At 35.8% G+C, this 15,544-nt stretch overlaps 1 protein-coding gene across 1 annotated transcript in view; it reads left to right on the top strand.

The window, feature by feature from the left end:
• The window catches only part of LOC124642608, a 35,919-nt gene that overhangs the window by 5,456 nt on the left and 14,919 nt on the right, over positions 1–15,544 (top strand). The window contains exons 2-7 of the mRNA XM_047181110.1: positions 7,144–7,860; positions 12,105–12,284; positions 12,797–12,948; positions 14,083–14,190; positions 14,376–14,521; positions 15,017–15,120. Of these exons, the coding sequence (XP_047037066.1) occupies positions 7,144–7,860; positions 12,105–12,284; positions 12,797–12,948; positions 14,083–14,190; positions 14,376–14,521; positions 15,017–15,120 (1,407 nt within the window). The remainder of the gene's footprint in view (positions 1–7,143; positions 7,861–12,104; positions 12,285–12,796; positions 12,949–14,082; positions 14,191–14,375; positions 14,522–15,016; positions 15,121–15,544) is intronic.

Consider the following 15,544-nt stretch of genomic DNA (forward strand, 5'->3'; position numbering starts at 1 on the left):
TAAAATATTTTATTAATAAATATAAACTTACTACCTACCCTTTTTCACATGAACGCGTAGAGATATTAAAGTTTTGAATAAAAAGTGAAATTCATATCAAACACTTCTTAAATATAATGGCCTCTAAACTGTGAAAAATTTTAAATCATTCAAAGGTCATTGGGCACCTTAGTATGAAAACCATACCCACGGCGGATACGAACGAAATATAGCACAGTATAATGATAAAGGCCCTGATTTACTATGGCATTAGTGGCATCAATGTGAACCATGGGAATCTAGAGAAAATCAGGTGTAAACATCAAATATTTTCCTCATTTCAATGGGGGAATTTAAACGACCAAGTTTGACGGATTTGAGAAATCATTTTTTTGTAGTGAAAGAGTATACTCGCCGTTTATTTCCATTGTCATCAGGTCAGGATCTGATGATGGAAATCCTGAGAAATCGAGGGCAACTATCAGAAATTGTAGGCATGCATAGGATTAAAACTTGATTCTCAGATGTATGTCTGGTGATACTATCAAACAGTGAAGGTTTAGAGCTTATCTGATGATGGAGACGTGAGAAAGTCGAGAGAACTCGGTATGTTTTAGTTACGTCGTGTTTGGGCTTATATTATTCGTATTGACGAGAACTTTTCACAAAAGTTAAAAATAAAAACTTTTTACAAAAAAAAAACAACTTCTAAAACAACAAGAAAACTGTTTATATGCATCGGTCTAGATCTCGGTGGTTAAATAAATATAGATGCATCCTCTAGACACCGACTTCTAGACCGATGCACCTAACATCTTTTAATTTTCTTTCTTGCTTTTGTTTTCTTGTTGCTTTTTTATATGTTTGAAGTTGGATTTGTTTGTAAAATGCTACAAAATAAAATAATGCTACAAGTCGTCAGGCGGTTTCGAAAAAAACCTGAAACTGGGGCTCTTTAGGTGATTAATCCCTCAAAAATAAAAGATCCCATTCCTGCAATGCCTGCTTTAACCCAAGTTAGTAGTGAATTCTCATCACCTAAAATAAAATAAGCTCCAACACAAGCGTTATAAATTGTAAAGGAGTTCCCATAACTATATCTGATCTTAGCTGTCGATCCCACAATGGCAGTCAAACCTATCTTTGTGGAAAGTCTTCGCCAATACGAATAAAATAAGCCCAAACACGTGGTAGTTGCAACATACCGTTCGGGAGTTCCCTTGACTCTCTGTAGTCTCCATAATCAAATCAGCTCCAAACCTTCACTGTTTACCAGTACCCTCAAAAATACACTCACATGTCTGGTTATGACTCGATGCGTGCCTACAATATTCAAGAGTTGTCGATTTCTCAGGGTTTCCAGATCCTCATCAGATCCTGGTCATCCGGATTGGCACCTTCCTTCTTTATGAAATGTCTTTAGCAATAAAAACTAGCATTGCAACCTGTACAATCCTCTGAAACTGCTTGTCTTTTATATTTTTCAAACGATCCTGGACATTCTTCTCCATGGAATTTTAATAAAATATTTATATTCAAAGAAACGTCATACCATTCTCCACGATTTAAAACTACTTTGATTCATGTCCGCCACTTTTTACAAAGCGGGTCAGATATGCCCCATGACCTTTAAGACATAATTAGTTATTTTCAATCAGATTTCTGAATGATGACTATAAAATGTTGTATATAAATAACTTCAATAAAATAACTTTTACAAGGTACTGGCCTACTATTTTAGTTATATTATAAAATAAAAAATATTAACTATTTTGACTCTCACGAAATTACCATAACTATGATTGTTCTAAACTGAACGGTTGGCGCGAAACTCACTTTTTATCTATACAGCATTTGTACGGAACCCTCGGTGCGCGAGTCCGACTCGCACTTGGCCGGTTTATTTGTGGAGGTTGCAATCAGTACCTTTACAATACAAATTATATTATGTTCTATTACAAAGGTGTTTGCCTATAAACTACATTGTTGTTTTTATAAGAAGATTGAAAGACTAGGAACGCCTACGCTTGCCAAAAGTCATATTGTTTCTTTTTCATTTCCAAGAGCTTGAAAACCTGTTCGATATGCACTGGGTTTAATTCCTCTTTGAATCACGTAGATGGTTAACTTTTGTGTTTTACAAAAGTTTGTAGCATTTGCACACTTCACTTTTTGCTAATGTTAACTTGAGAACCTGTACGGCAATTATAATGATCTTACAAATTACACACAAATGTGAGATCTGGAGAGGTCTGTGCGTTGCCCAATGATACGGATAAAATCTCAAACAATCCTCGCGTTCCTGCGCCTGATCTCTCTCCGGTGAGCTAATAGAGAGTGCAACCGTGTCTATGTGAATGCTTGTGCATTATAATAATCTCCTGAGCATCTAATCTCATTCGTAAACAGCCATCGTAGCCAAAAATCGGGTCATTATAATTATTATCAACCATTTATTAGCTCGCTTTTAAATACCGTTAAACCCAGATAATCTATAAGTTACAGAAATTGGCTGACCTAGCAGTAACCGCTATAGTTACTTTCTTGAAACCACTGCCCGTCTCATTTTCCTAGTAACATTAAACAACCATTTCAAACTTGTGGCTTTTGTACGTAATTTTTCCCGTTATCTCTTTGATTTCTGGTATGAAATACGTAATAGGTTGACTGTTCATTTCATGTCCTGAGGTCCTATTAATATTCTGGTTTATTGTAGATATGTAGGTTTGATTCGTTGGTATTCGCAAATCTCACGATTCTGAGGTGACTGACTAATGGCGTAATTTTAAAAGAATAGGTTTGGCGTAGAATAAGAGTGACGTTATTGCTATTACTAACCATCCACTATTGTATTTTCTCCAAAAACTTAATTCCAATACCGTACGAAGCCTTTGCTCCTCATTCTTTGTTTTTATTTGACCAGCATTACTAAGTTGCTTTATTCCCTTATTCCGGAGTCTTGGCCAATGCCGAAGAAGTTGTTGTGTTTCAGATTATGGAGCAAGTTTTATTTTCTTTTTGGTATGACTTCAGTTAATATGCTCTTGCCATTATTATTGTTCAGAAGTAGGCCGTTGAAAAAGTTATGGAAATTGGAATTTAAATTAAGGGGGACTGAAGCTGTTTACATGAGGGAAAAATATATGGAAGTTATCTAGAGTAATTTACATAGAGATAGATTAGACTTAGCGAGGAAGTATTCATACTCCTAGATATACATGACATTTATGATGCAAAAACTCGCTAACCAAAGACATAAAGAAAGTGTAAATTATAATGCGAAAGTGGTTTGTCAACTTGCATGTAACATTAAAGTATTTCAACGATGACAGTCTGCTAGCGGTATATCATACGGCTGTCGTTACGAAGTGGTTTGATGAAATGTTTATATGCGGTTCGCTTTCAACGACATCAAGTTTTTAGTATTAAGCAATTGGTGATATTGCACCTAAACAGATAGGTGTACCTGGGGAGTTTGTTGCGCCACTTCTTTCCAGAAAAAACACATAAAATGTGGCGTTTTGGGGGCTGTCTTTCGTTTTGACGTTTGAAAAGTGCTGATATATCAGCGTAATTTGAATAAACCTTTTTGAGTTGAAGTTTGAAATTGTAGGAAGTGGTATACACTCCTGGTGTCCACTCCCTATTTTTATCATGAACGATGTGGTAGGATCACGGTAAATCGTTCGCTGAAATCCTCACTCTATTGGATGTTGCTGATACCGAAAGAATTGTGTGTGCAGTATGCGCTCTAGCGTAAGGAGCTTTAAGGCGATTATGTAGATGCTACTTGTAAAAGAAACAACAGCGGACATAGGTACTGTCTTGAGCTACTTGAATGGTTGCTTATAATTAAACTTCTGGTCGAGTCAAAAATAGATGCAGACCTATAATGCTGAAATGATGTTTTATAAAAAAGTCCATTGTAGCATTATTCATTCATCTTAGATTATTATCATAATGTGCATCGCTCGTAAAATTACCGTACTCAAATCGAAATGAAAAAATCGTAAATATTAACTACTACTACATATTCATAGCTCGTAAAAACGCAATGTTATTGTATTATACAATGGGACACTGACCTCTTTACTACACAATTGTTTGAATAGCTACGTAACACTTAATTGTCACACCTAACAGCTAGGTTTTCATTGAGTTTCCACTACAGCGATCAGCTGTTCTACAAAAATAGGTTTTATTGTGGAAATTTTAGGTGTTAAAATTGATTGTAGTGTAGGAATTTGCCTGATGGGCCTCGGCAATCGTTAACACAGTTACCGCAATGTTAAATGTTGTTTGCCTTTGTAATTAAGGCCGGGGTTCTTTGCGAGCGATTGGGATGGGAGACGTTTGTTCGAATTTAGTTTTGGCAGCTTTGGGAATGAATAAATGTGGTATAAAATGAATAACACTTGCAAAAGTTTCCCGTAGTTCCCACATGTTTGATAACTGTTAAATATGCCCATGTGTAAATAATAATAATAAAGCATGTTCGGTATATATTTAAGGCTGATCTTGATTATAATCTATACCTTGATCTATCGACTTATTTTATTTATACAGTTGTATTTAGCATACTTAGAAACCGCGCTTATCATTTTAATTTCCACAAAACTGCAGCCGTACTAACGATTGCAAACCAACACGTCTTTCAATAAAATTTTCATAATGAATAAACGCAGTAATGAATACTTAAATACGAATTCATTATTGAGGAGTGAATTTCACCACATCTGTTTTCTAATGTCGTAAGTATTAAGTTAATGTCTAATAGACGGACGGACCTATCTGTTTCTATTTAGTAGAGTGTGAAGATCAACTGAGTGTCAATCAATTATTAAGACGGATACATCGTCTAGCAGGATGCGGGATACTCTCGGAATGGAATAGCGTTTGATATAGACTTTAGTAAAGAATACTGTAACGCCTAATATCTTGATAGCAAAATGTTTGGTATACGAGAGTCTTTTGAAGTTTCCGCAACCAAACACTCTTCTTCTCCTGTAGAAAAGACTAACAGGGTTTTGTACTACAGCGTTTTGTCTCGATATTGATAAGAGGTAATGCAGAGGTAGACGCTGAAATATTCGCAGAATATTGAGAGTATTACTTCCTTAATACCAAATTAAAATTTGAGGAGGTTCGCGTACAATAGACCTGATTTTTTTGGCCGTTTTCCATATCGAAACCTTCGTGCACAGGTTCAATCTGAGTACTTATTATGCCCATTCATTTTGTACTTCTGCAACATATTATGATTTCTAGTTTTGGCTTTATTCTCTAAGCCTTCATAATCATCCGAATCTGTCTTGTTATTTCATTAGTTTGCGTTTGTAGGCAGTGTTCAGTTTTATATCCATTTTTCACAGATCTATTGACGTTGTCGCCGTTATGCGAATTAATAGTGAAGCGTGGATTAAACCGTGAAATGTGATTAGTCTCAGTATCATTGAGCCGTGAATGAGAGATTGTTGCTGATTTCTCTTGTACACATACATATTTTAATTGTAGCGTGGATTTGTTGACAGCATGGCGGCGTTTCAATTGTTGTCCAGGGTCTAGAAGTTCAGGTTGTAACTGCACCTTGCAATCTTTTTCTGTCTTCTTATCTTCTTCCTTAGATATAAAAATGAATTGCTGTAAGTTTTTCTAACTAAAACACCAGAATGGCTGGACCGATTTGGTTTATTTTGATTTTAAAATATTTGTAGCAGTCCAGGGAAGGTTACAACAATAAGAAGGTACGGGGAGTGTTTTGGCATTTTAATTTCCAAACGAACAACCTTTTAGAAGAAATGCCATAACAAATAAGAGTCTAGACAAGAATATAGAGATGACTAGTTTATGCAATTATGCAATAAACCAATCGTTATACACGCGAACATTAAAACACGATACCATAATTTATTATGGAAGTAAAAATATAACTAATTGATTATTTCCAAGCCTTCATTTAACTAGGCTTTAGTGAAATCAGACGTCCTGTCTTGACCGTCTAAGAAGTTCTCTACTTTGTAGTAGTTTTTAATTAAAATTACGAAATTACGTTGCTCTTTTTTAAAACCAATTAGGAAAAATCCTGGAAATCAGGCACAATATTTTAATTACAGCATGATATGGGAAACCATTCAATATATCCAAAAAAAATATACATATATCTTAGATATCAAACTCACCGGCATAATCCGTTCTTCGATGCTAAAGTTACGTCACTTAAAGTAACTAACACAGCTTCAAATTGTCCATTTCTAACTTTTCTTCCTCGTTTTATATATGTGTATTATGGATATTACGACGGCATGGCTTAAATATGTAGCTGTAATGTAACACTTTCCTACTTTGCGGAAGCCATTTTTACAACATAAAACTAGATTATACGTCTTATCTTATTGGGTTAAGTTGTAAAACAATTGGCTTTAAAAATAACGAGAGTAAATTAATTATAGTCTTCCATAAGGGCGGACAGACTTATTGAAGTACGCATTTGCTGGACGTAATTCTTTCATCATGATCACCTGGTTTTCCCTCATCATCATCTCAGTCGTAGGATGTTGCGGAATATATGCCTCCCCAATAGATTTCTCAAAGGTCAGCTTTATCTAAGAAAAATACTAAAGTCTTTTCGTCTAGTACGTACTAGAGTAATTTGCGTGGTGATTAACGTTCATTCCATCTTTGTATGAGAAGAGGCCTGTGCCTTGATGCCTGGTGATGATTTTATGAGCAGTTCAAAATACAGAGTGCTTTTCTTACGTTAAGAAAGTGAAAACATAATGCCGTCACTCTTGTGACAAAGTTAATATGCATTCTATGAAGTAGATAATGTGACGGTAGCTCTAATAATAACTTTCTCTTAGTCACAATCAACATCGTAAAGGTTGAAAGTTAGAATTTAACGATAAATTGTGTCACACGGACGCTCCTGTCACTCCTGATAAATTGATTGTTTGTTTGTATAATATAACGAATGATGTAGCTAAAATGCTGCTTCATTGTTTACGTTTTTTAATAACTAGTAGCTTTATCTAATCTAGAATTATCGATCTTACGTCTTCTATGAAACTGATAAAACTGACAGAGGATTTCGTAAATATTTTTCATTGATTAACTATCCACCCTATAAAGAGGTGCAAATTAATAATAGACTGTTATCTGTTTCAGTTCCGTCCGCGCCTCAAAACCTGACAGCCAACAACGTAACTACAGATGAAGTTCACCTCTCATGGGCCCCGCCATTGACCTTCACTCTGCGCACCCTTCCCGACAGAAACCTTGACCTGAAGAGTCAAACTCTAGTCCCTGACCAAGACCAGTCAGCTTCTAACAAGAAGTTAGAGCCACAAGGCGACGAACCAGTCAATGACGTCTTAAGCCAAGACGCAATCACTGCAGAAAGACAGAAAGACTTTGAATACTCCTCCTATAACTGGTACAAGAACGATAAACACAAATATAAGGACGACTACTCCTCTCACGTCCTTATCGATGACTACAGACACAAAAGGGATGTCCGAACACATAGGCATAGAAAAAGATGGCCGGAAAACGATACCGACACAAAACTGCACTTCGAGAAAAATCTTGAAGTGTTAGAAGCTCACCCAGATGAGCAAAAGGAGGTTGTGAAGAAGTCCTTTGCACAGCCTAAGCATAGAGAAAATACACAGGTTGCTTATGTGCTTTATTATGAGCAAGGAGTACCAAGATATGACGTGAACATTGTCAATGGCACACAGAATTCGGCCGATGTGAAAAGAAAGAATGTTTTCCCAAGTGACTTGGGTATGGAAGACTATTCGAGGGCGACGAAGAATTTGACGCTGCTTAACACTTCCGGGAAGGTGACGAAAGTCGTCGGTTTCCGCCTGAGGAATTTAAGTAAGTGCGGTCATTTGGCTTTGTTTAATAGTCTTTGAGAAAGTGGTTATTGTTGTTTTAAAGGGGCTATTTGTGGGTTTGCGTAACTAGCGAACTGCCCCGGCTTTGTATTGGTAAATTAAAATTGTCAATACTCAAACCCTTATCAGGAACCACTCTATCGGTAATACCTTCAGTTCGTAAAACTCAACGTAAATACGTTCAGTATTTGTTGAGTTTTTCGCAAACAGTCAGACAATTGCAACGAAGGATTTTGGTATACATAAACATGTATGTAGTAATGTACTGAAGAATATTATAATTAATACATGCAAGCGAGGTGTTAATTCAAAAGTCGTAACGCTTTTAATGACCAATTTGGTTCAGTGGAGACCTCGACCTTCTGTGTAGGAAGTAGGTACACTAACTCACGGGCTCATCCAATTAGCTGCCTGAATGCTATTAGGCTGTCTTAATTGTCTGGATTACTAAGTGTTTTTTATGTAGTTTTAAAACGTATTTACATGCATAGTTCTGTAAAAAAAAATAAGTATTAACTATGCTAGCTGTTTCCCGCGGTTCCGTCCGCGTCTCGAGGGAACTTATTTTCGGACCCGGATAAAAAGTAGCATTATATCCTTTCTCTGGTTCCAACCCTAGATTTAATAGCTTAGTATTTGATTATTCTTAATACTCAATACTCAATGACTTTATTGCATTCCATAATGTGTACAGGCTGGTGGGTAAAATTAAAAGAAACAATTATGGACCCTGTCGGGCACAGCAAAGTTAGTTTTTAGAGGAGAGGACGAAGAGCGCTTTTTAAACATAATAATATTGAATTAAATGTAGAAAATCTTATTATATTTAGATATTTGAGTAGGTATTATTTCTGTGTAGATTTATTTACATTTTACTTATTTATTATTTATTAAATTTATATTCGTTTATTTATATATTATTAATTTATATTATAAATATTCTATATTATATATTAATCGTTATTAATTATTTTATTTATTTATATTTATTTATAAATTAGCTGTAGTTTTTTTTTATTTTTAGGGTTCCGTACCTCGAAAGGAAAAAACGGAGCCCTTATAGGATCACTTTGTTGTCCGTCTGTCTGTCTGTCTGTCTGTCAAGACCCTTTATCTTAAGAACGCGTAGACGTATCAAGCTGAAATTCACATGAAATACTCGGGTCTATTGTCCCTTTAGGCTGTGAAAATATCAAGCTTCTAAGCCAAGCCAATCAAAAGATACAACCGATTATGTCGATATTTTCAACAAATTCTCGACACTCGCAAAGGAATCAAAACCTACAGGGTACTTCCCGTAAACTCAGAATCTTGAAATTTGGCATGAAGCATTGTTATATAATGCAAATATAGGAAAAATTGCGAAAATCTCATTTTTTTTTGTTATATAATATAATAAAAATATTTTAATAAAATGAAACTTACTACCTTATTTCTCACGAACGAATAAAGGTACCAAATTGAAATTTATACCAAATACCTAGGTCTATTGTCCCTTTAAGCAATGAAAAAATCAAACTTCTAAGTTAACGCGATCAAAAGATACAGCAGTTTTACCGACACCTTAGACGAATTTCCGTCACACGCTAGGGAATCAAAACCTACAAGGTACTTCCCGTGAACTCAGAATCTTAAAATTCGGCACGAAGCAACGTTATATAGTACAGATAAAGGAAAAATTGCGAAAATGATAAATTTGAAGTTACATAAAATATTAAAATATTATTTTTGCTTACATGACATAAAATATTTTTTTAATAATTATAAACTTACTACCTACCCTTTTTCACATGAACGCGTAGAGATATTAAAGTTTTGAATAAAAAGTGAAATTCATATCAAACACTTCTTAAATATAATGGCCTCTAAACTGTGAAAAATTTTAAATCATTCAAAGGTCATTGGGCACCTTAGTATGAAAACCATACCCACGGCGGATACGAACGAAATATAGCACAGTATAATGATAAAGGCTCTGATTTACTATGGCATTAGTCGCATCAATGTGAACCATGGGAATCTAGAGAAAATCAGGTGTAAACATCAAATATTTTTTCAATGGGGAATTTAAACGACCAAGTTTGACGGATCTGAGAAATCATTTCTTTGTAGTGAAAGAGTATACTCGCCGTTTACTTCCATTGTCATCAGGTCAGGATCTGATGATGGAAATCCTGAGAAATCGAGGGCAACTATCAGAAATTGTAGGCATGCATAGGATTAAAACTTGATTCTCAGATGAATGTCTGGTGAAACTATCAAACAGTGAAGGTTTAGAGCTTATCTGATGATGGAGACGTGAGAAAGTCGAGAGAACTCGGTATGTTTTAGTTACGTCGTGTTTGGGCTTATATTATTCGTATTGACGAGAACTTTTCACAAAAGTTAAAAATAAAAACTTTTTACAAAAAAAAAACAACTTCTAAAACAACAAGAAAACTGTTTATATGCATCGGTCTAGATCTCGGTGGTTAAATAAATATAGATGCATCCTCTAGACACCGACTTCTAGACCGATGCACCTAACATCTTTTTAATTTCTTTCTTGCTTTTGTTTTCTTGTTGCTTTTTTATATGATTGAAGTTGGATTTTTTTGTAAAATGCTACAAAATAAAATAATGCCGACTTTATAAAACAAAGAAAGGGACAGAATTACACTTTTGTCAAGGCTCTAGAAACGTAAAGCCAGCAGCCCCGAATCCTACTCTCTAGAAGTCGTTGTTACAATTCGACAGCTACAAGTCGTCAGGCGGTTTCGAAAAAAACCTGAAACTGGGGCTCTTTAGGTGATTAATCCCTCAAAAATAAAAGATCCCATTCCTGCAATGGCTGCTTTAACCCAAGTTAGTAGTGAATTCTCATCACCTAAAATAAAATAAGCTCCAACACAAGGTTACGTTATAAATTGTAAAGGAGTTCCCATAACTATATCTGATCTTAGCTGTCGATCCCACAATGGCAGTCAAACCTATCTTTTTGGAAAGTCTTCGTCAATACGAATAAAATAAGCCCAAACACGTGGTAGTTGCAACATACCGTTCGGGAGTTCCCTTGACTCTCTGTAGTCTCCATAATCAAATCAGCTCCAAACCTTCACTGTTTACCAGTACCCTCAAAAATACACTCACATGTCTGGTTATGACTCGATGCGTGCCTGCAATATTCAAGAGTTGCCCTCGATTTCTCAGGGTTTCCAGATCCTCATCAGATCCTGGTCATCCGGATTGGCACCTTCCTTCTTTATGAAATGTCTTTAGCAATAAAAACTAGCATTGCAACCTGTACAATCCTCTGAAACTGCTTGTCTTTTATATTTTTCAAACGATCCTGGACATTCGTCTCCATGGAATTTTAATAAAATATTTATATTCAAAGAAACGTCATACCATTCTCCACGATTTAAAACTACTTTGATTCATGTCCGCCACTTTTTACAAAGCGGGTCAGATATGCCCCATGACCTTTAAGACATAATTAGTTATTTTCAATCAGATTTCTGAATGATGACTATAAAATGTTGTATATAAATAACTTCAATAAAATAACTTTTACAAGGTACTGGCCTACTATTTTAGTTATATTATAAAATAAAAAATATTAACTATTTTGACTGAACGGTTGGCACGAAACTCACTTTTTATCTATACAGCATTTGTACGGAACCCTCGGTGCGCGAGTCCGACTCGCACTTGGCCGGTTTATTTATTTATGACTCAATAGTAAGAATTTAATTAAAGGTATTGCACGGTAAGTAAGGTAAATAAATTGATATATTAAGTACTGCTTGTTTATTCCAGTTATCCTAGTTTCCCTAGTTGTATTTATCTTTGAAATATTCGTCAATTGTGTAGTAGCTTTTATCTAAGAGAAATCGTTTTAGTTTATTGGTAAATATATTATTTGATTCAGTGTTTTTTATGTATTCTGGTAATTGTTATATCTAAGCTTGTTTGTATCATTGCGGTTTACGCAATTGGTGTCAAGTCGTATAAATAATTACAAAATAAATAAATGGTCAAAGATCCTAAAAAATAAAGCAAACAAACAATGCAGAAAATTAATGACGTGGTTCCGTGTTTCCTGTTTCAAATATATATTTTTTTCCTTTTTAAAAAGACTCATGGCTGTAATGCTGGCTAATTATAAAATGGTTCCCAATTTTTCCTTTGTGTAAAAAAATATAATATTTCCCTAACTCTAATATTTTTATATATTGTTTTCAGAACCATTCACACCATACAAGATCTGGGTGCGAGCTTTCTACAACTTCTCGCTAGATGGGGTAAAGTCATCCGATTTGTTGGACCGACTTGGCCCCAAATCGGACCCTCTTTACGTGTTGACAGATGTCAGACCACCTTCTGCTCCGATAATACTGAATCTGACTTGTGATCAGACTAAACGTGAGTATTTTATGATCAATATCCAGTAATCTATCTGTAGGATCTAATGCATGTATGTACTTGAATAACAATTTCATATCTTTAACCATGCTCATGAATTTCATTTGTGTTAATTTTCCGGTAATTCATTGTTTGGGCCTGACTGATTTATTGAAGCTAGCAGCACATGAAATTATATTATTATTTTGGCAACACCACAGATTCAATGAATCTTGGCAACACTGAAATATATGTTTATATTGTATACTATTTTTTATATATTGGGTAAAAAAAAAAAAACCCGGGTTGAGGAGGTCAGATAAGCAGTCGCTTCTTGTAAAGCACTGGTACTCAGCTGAATCCGGTTAGACTGGAAGCCGACCCCAACATGATTGGGGAAAAGGCTCGGAGGATGGATGTATACTATTTTTTAATATGTTTATATAAACAGAACTGTATCAAAAATCTTTAAACTTCATTTTGTAATGCTCAAATATTAAACCACTAAGTTATTATTGTTGTTTTTCCACCAGGTACACTTTACCTCCAATGGCGGCAACCGTTAGAGTACAACAACTCTTTAGACCAATACGTGGTGACATTACGGAAGATTCCAGAACAACAGCCTCGGACGAGACTCACGCTGCCCACTAACAAGAATGATATTGAAACTACCATACCTATTGTAAGTACAGATAATATATTTTTAAATATTTTTTTTTCCAGTTTGTTTTTATCAGTAAAACAAAAATTAAATCTGTTAGGGATATAATCTTAAAATGAAAACACTTAGGGTACGGGAATTGAAACTTACTTTGTTTGTAATACCGCTCACGTCTTTAAGGTTCAGACTCCACCATATTTTAGTTGAGCGAAAGTGTTTTTAAACAACCAATAGAATTTTTCCGCCGTGTGATTGAGTTAATGAGTGTTCGGAGGCGAGATGTTAGAATAACGAAATTCTCTCAAAAACTTTTCTACTAGACTGTCAATGCGTGAATGTGTCATGCACAGACTTGAAGTAGGCACTAAGGCCCTAAAAAGGTCCTACATGATGTAATTTATTAAATAAATCAATAAATGGACTTGTAACTGTATTTGACTCCGATATAGGATATTTAAGGAAATATTCCAACAAATATGGAACATATATAAGGATAATCCATATAAGGAAATTAACCATAGATACGTTCAGTTGGACAGAACGAAATACAAATGTATTTAGGACTGTTTAGTCTGGATTTAATCAATCACTACGTGCCAATACCGCTCATAACATGAGGTAAAATATTAAATATTTATTTGTTATAATGTGCTTGACGGAACTAGGTTGTTTTAAAGTTACTTGCCTTTAGAACGTATTCTGTTATAGTCCAGTGATTTTTGTGTGAGTAGGTGCTTCATAGTTTTATCTTTTTTAAATAATTACTACGTTTATAAACTACTAACTTCTTGGTTAAGAACAGCTGCAAAGGCCGAATGAATAAGTTTTATGTGTTATAATAGCAGTATATAATATATATTTGACAATAGTCAACAATCCTTTGTCTGTCTGTCACGGTAGTTACGGTTAGTTAGACAACAACGGTGCTAGCAAAAGAAAAGTCTATGTGTAGAGTACACATAAACTTTCATGCAAGAAGTGTTTTCTATTCAGCTGAAAGGAAATATGGGTATACTGTTGAATCAAAATAAGGTAAATAACTTGTTCTGAAAAGGAAAAATGGAATAAGCAAACGGGATACTCATGAACTCATGCTCGCTGATACTCATGAAGAATAATTTGTTATATGATTTTCTTTTTCAATTTGTTCTACAGGAAGTGGATCTATGGAACGTGACACGGTACGAAGTAAAAGTGTATGCCGTCACACAGTCAGTTGCCAGAGACAAATCTTTCATAAACGGCGAAGAATCGAACCCGGAGGTAAGTGTTGTGATCTGCAGTCTCGACAGATATGGCTTGTTTTGAAGCTCATTAATATTACAAAGCCTCGTGAAATTCGTTTTAGATCTAATTAAGGTGTCAAGTGATGATTTTTTTGCAGTTTTTGTTGTTAATTGTACTGCTAACAAGAGTTTGAAAACTATAACATGCATGTTCGCTTGTAGGAGGTGTCGAGCGAATGGTGTGCCGCCCACTCTGAAGCGATGTCGCCCAGAGACGTGCCAGAGTCGGAAGGCGTCAGCAACGCCGCGCTGCTGGCCGTCTGCCCGCTGCTAGTGTTCGCTGTGGCAGTCGCCGTCTTGTACTGGAGGTGAGTTAGCCTTTGATTGGTTTGTTGAGGTTCTGGTAGCTTGCAATAAGTTCCTCACCAAAGCTTCCAAAGAATACCGGAGCTTCAGGATCCGATTGATAGATCGAGTTGAAACTGCACTTAAGAAACATGGTGTCAATCAGTAAGAGGTTTTGTTAAGGGCATTTATGCGTCTTATATTTTGCGCAATAAAACTCATTTTCTTTCTTTCTAAGAGTCTGACAGTCCCTCTTGACGCACCCTGAAGGTATATTTGGCAACGAGATGTAAGCTCGCGGTGGCGTTGCGCAATTCGAAGCAAAATGGTGCTTTAGGTATTCCCACCTATCGCAATGTATTGAACTGGAATAATATTTTTAATTTAAGAAAACATAGATCAGAGTTACTTGATTAAATGGATGTGTGTCAAAAATGATTGTGATAAATCTAAATTATAACAGTGAATAGGATAATTGGAGATCGGAAATAAATACAGATTGTACTATTTGTTTCTAGATGCAGAGCTCGTTTGAGTAAATGCATTAGCGCTGCTTACAATTACTTGGAGGAAGGAGGCGAGAGGGCAGTGAGGGCGCCACTCAACTCTTACAAAAAGCCAGGTAAGTTATTCCAAGTTTAAACCAAATTAAGTATTTTTTCAGTAAAAATCTTGTTCTAAACATAATGGTGGAAAAAGCTTGATGACCTACAGAACTTTAAAAGAATACAATTTTAAAATTAATTCCTAGCAATTTTGATGAAATGCTGTGGTCTAAAGAAAGATGCGTCCTGCATGGACGAATCAACGCAAACGCGATGAGAAGTGATCCGAAACCTATTCAAATACGTACGCCGCGCCACGTTAGATAGGGTATTTCCAAATAAATCGTACTTCTTTATGAGGTTTTCACGTTGGCAGTGGTAAACCGCTCCCCGCTAGTGTCCTGCGCGTCAGGCGCGGCTGCGGGCGACGCGCGCGGGGAGAGGGCCCGTCCGCCCCGCATGGCGGGTGCGGGGCAGCCTGCGGTGCCCGCACTTAGCTTC

The sequence above is a fragment of the Helicoverpa zea genome, chromosome 25, assembly GCF_022581195.2.
Source record: "Helicoverpa zea isolate HzStark_Cry1AcR chromosome 25, ilHelZeax1.1, whole genome shotgun sequence".
Lineage (NCBI taxonomy): Eukaryota > Metazoa > Arthropoda > Insecta > Lepidoptera > Noctuidae > Helicoverpa > Helicoverpa zea.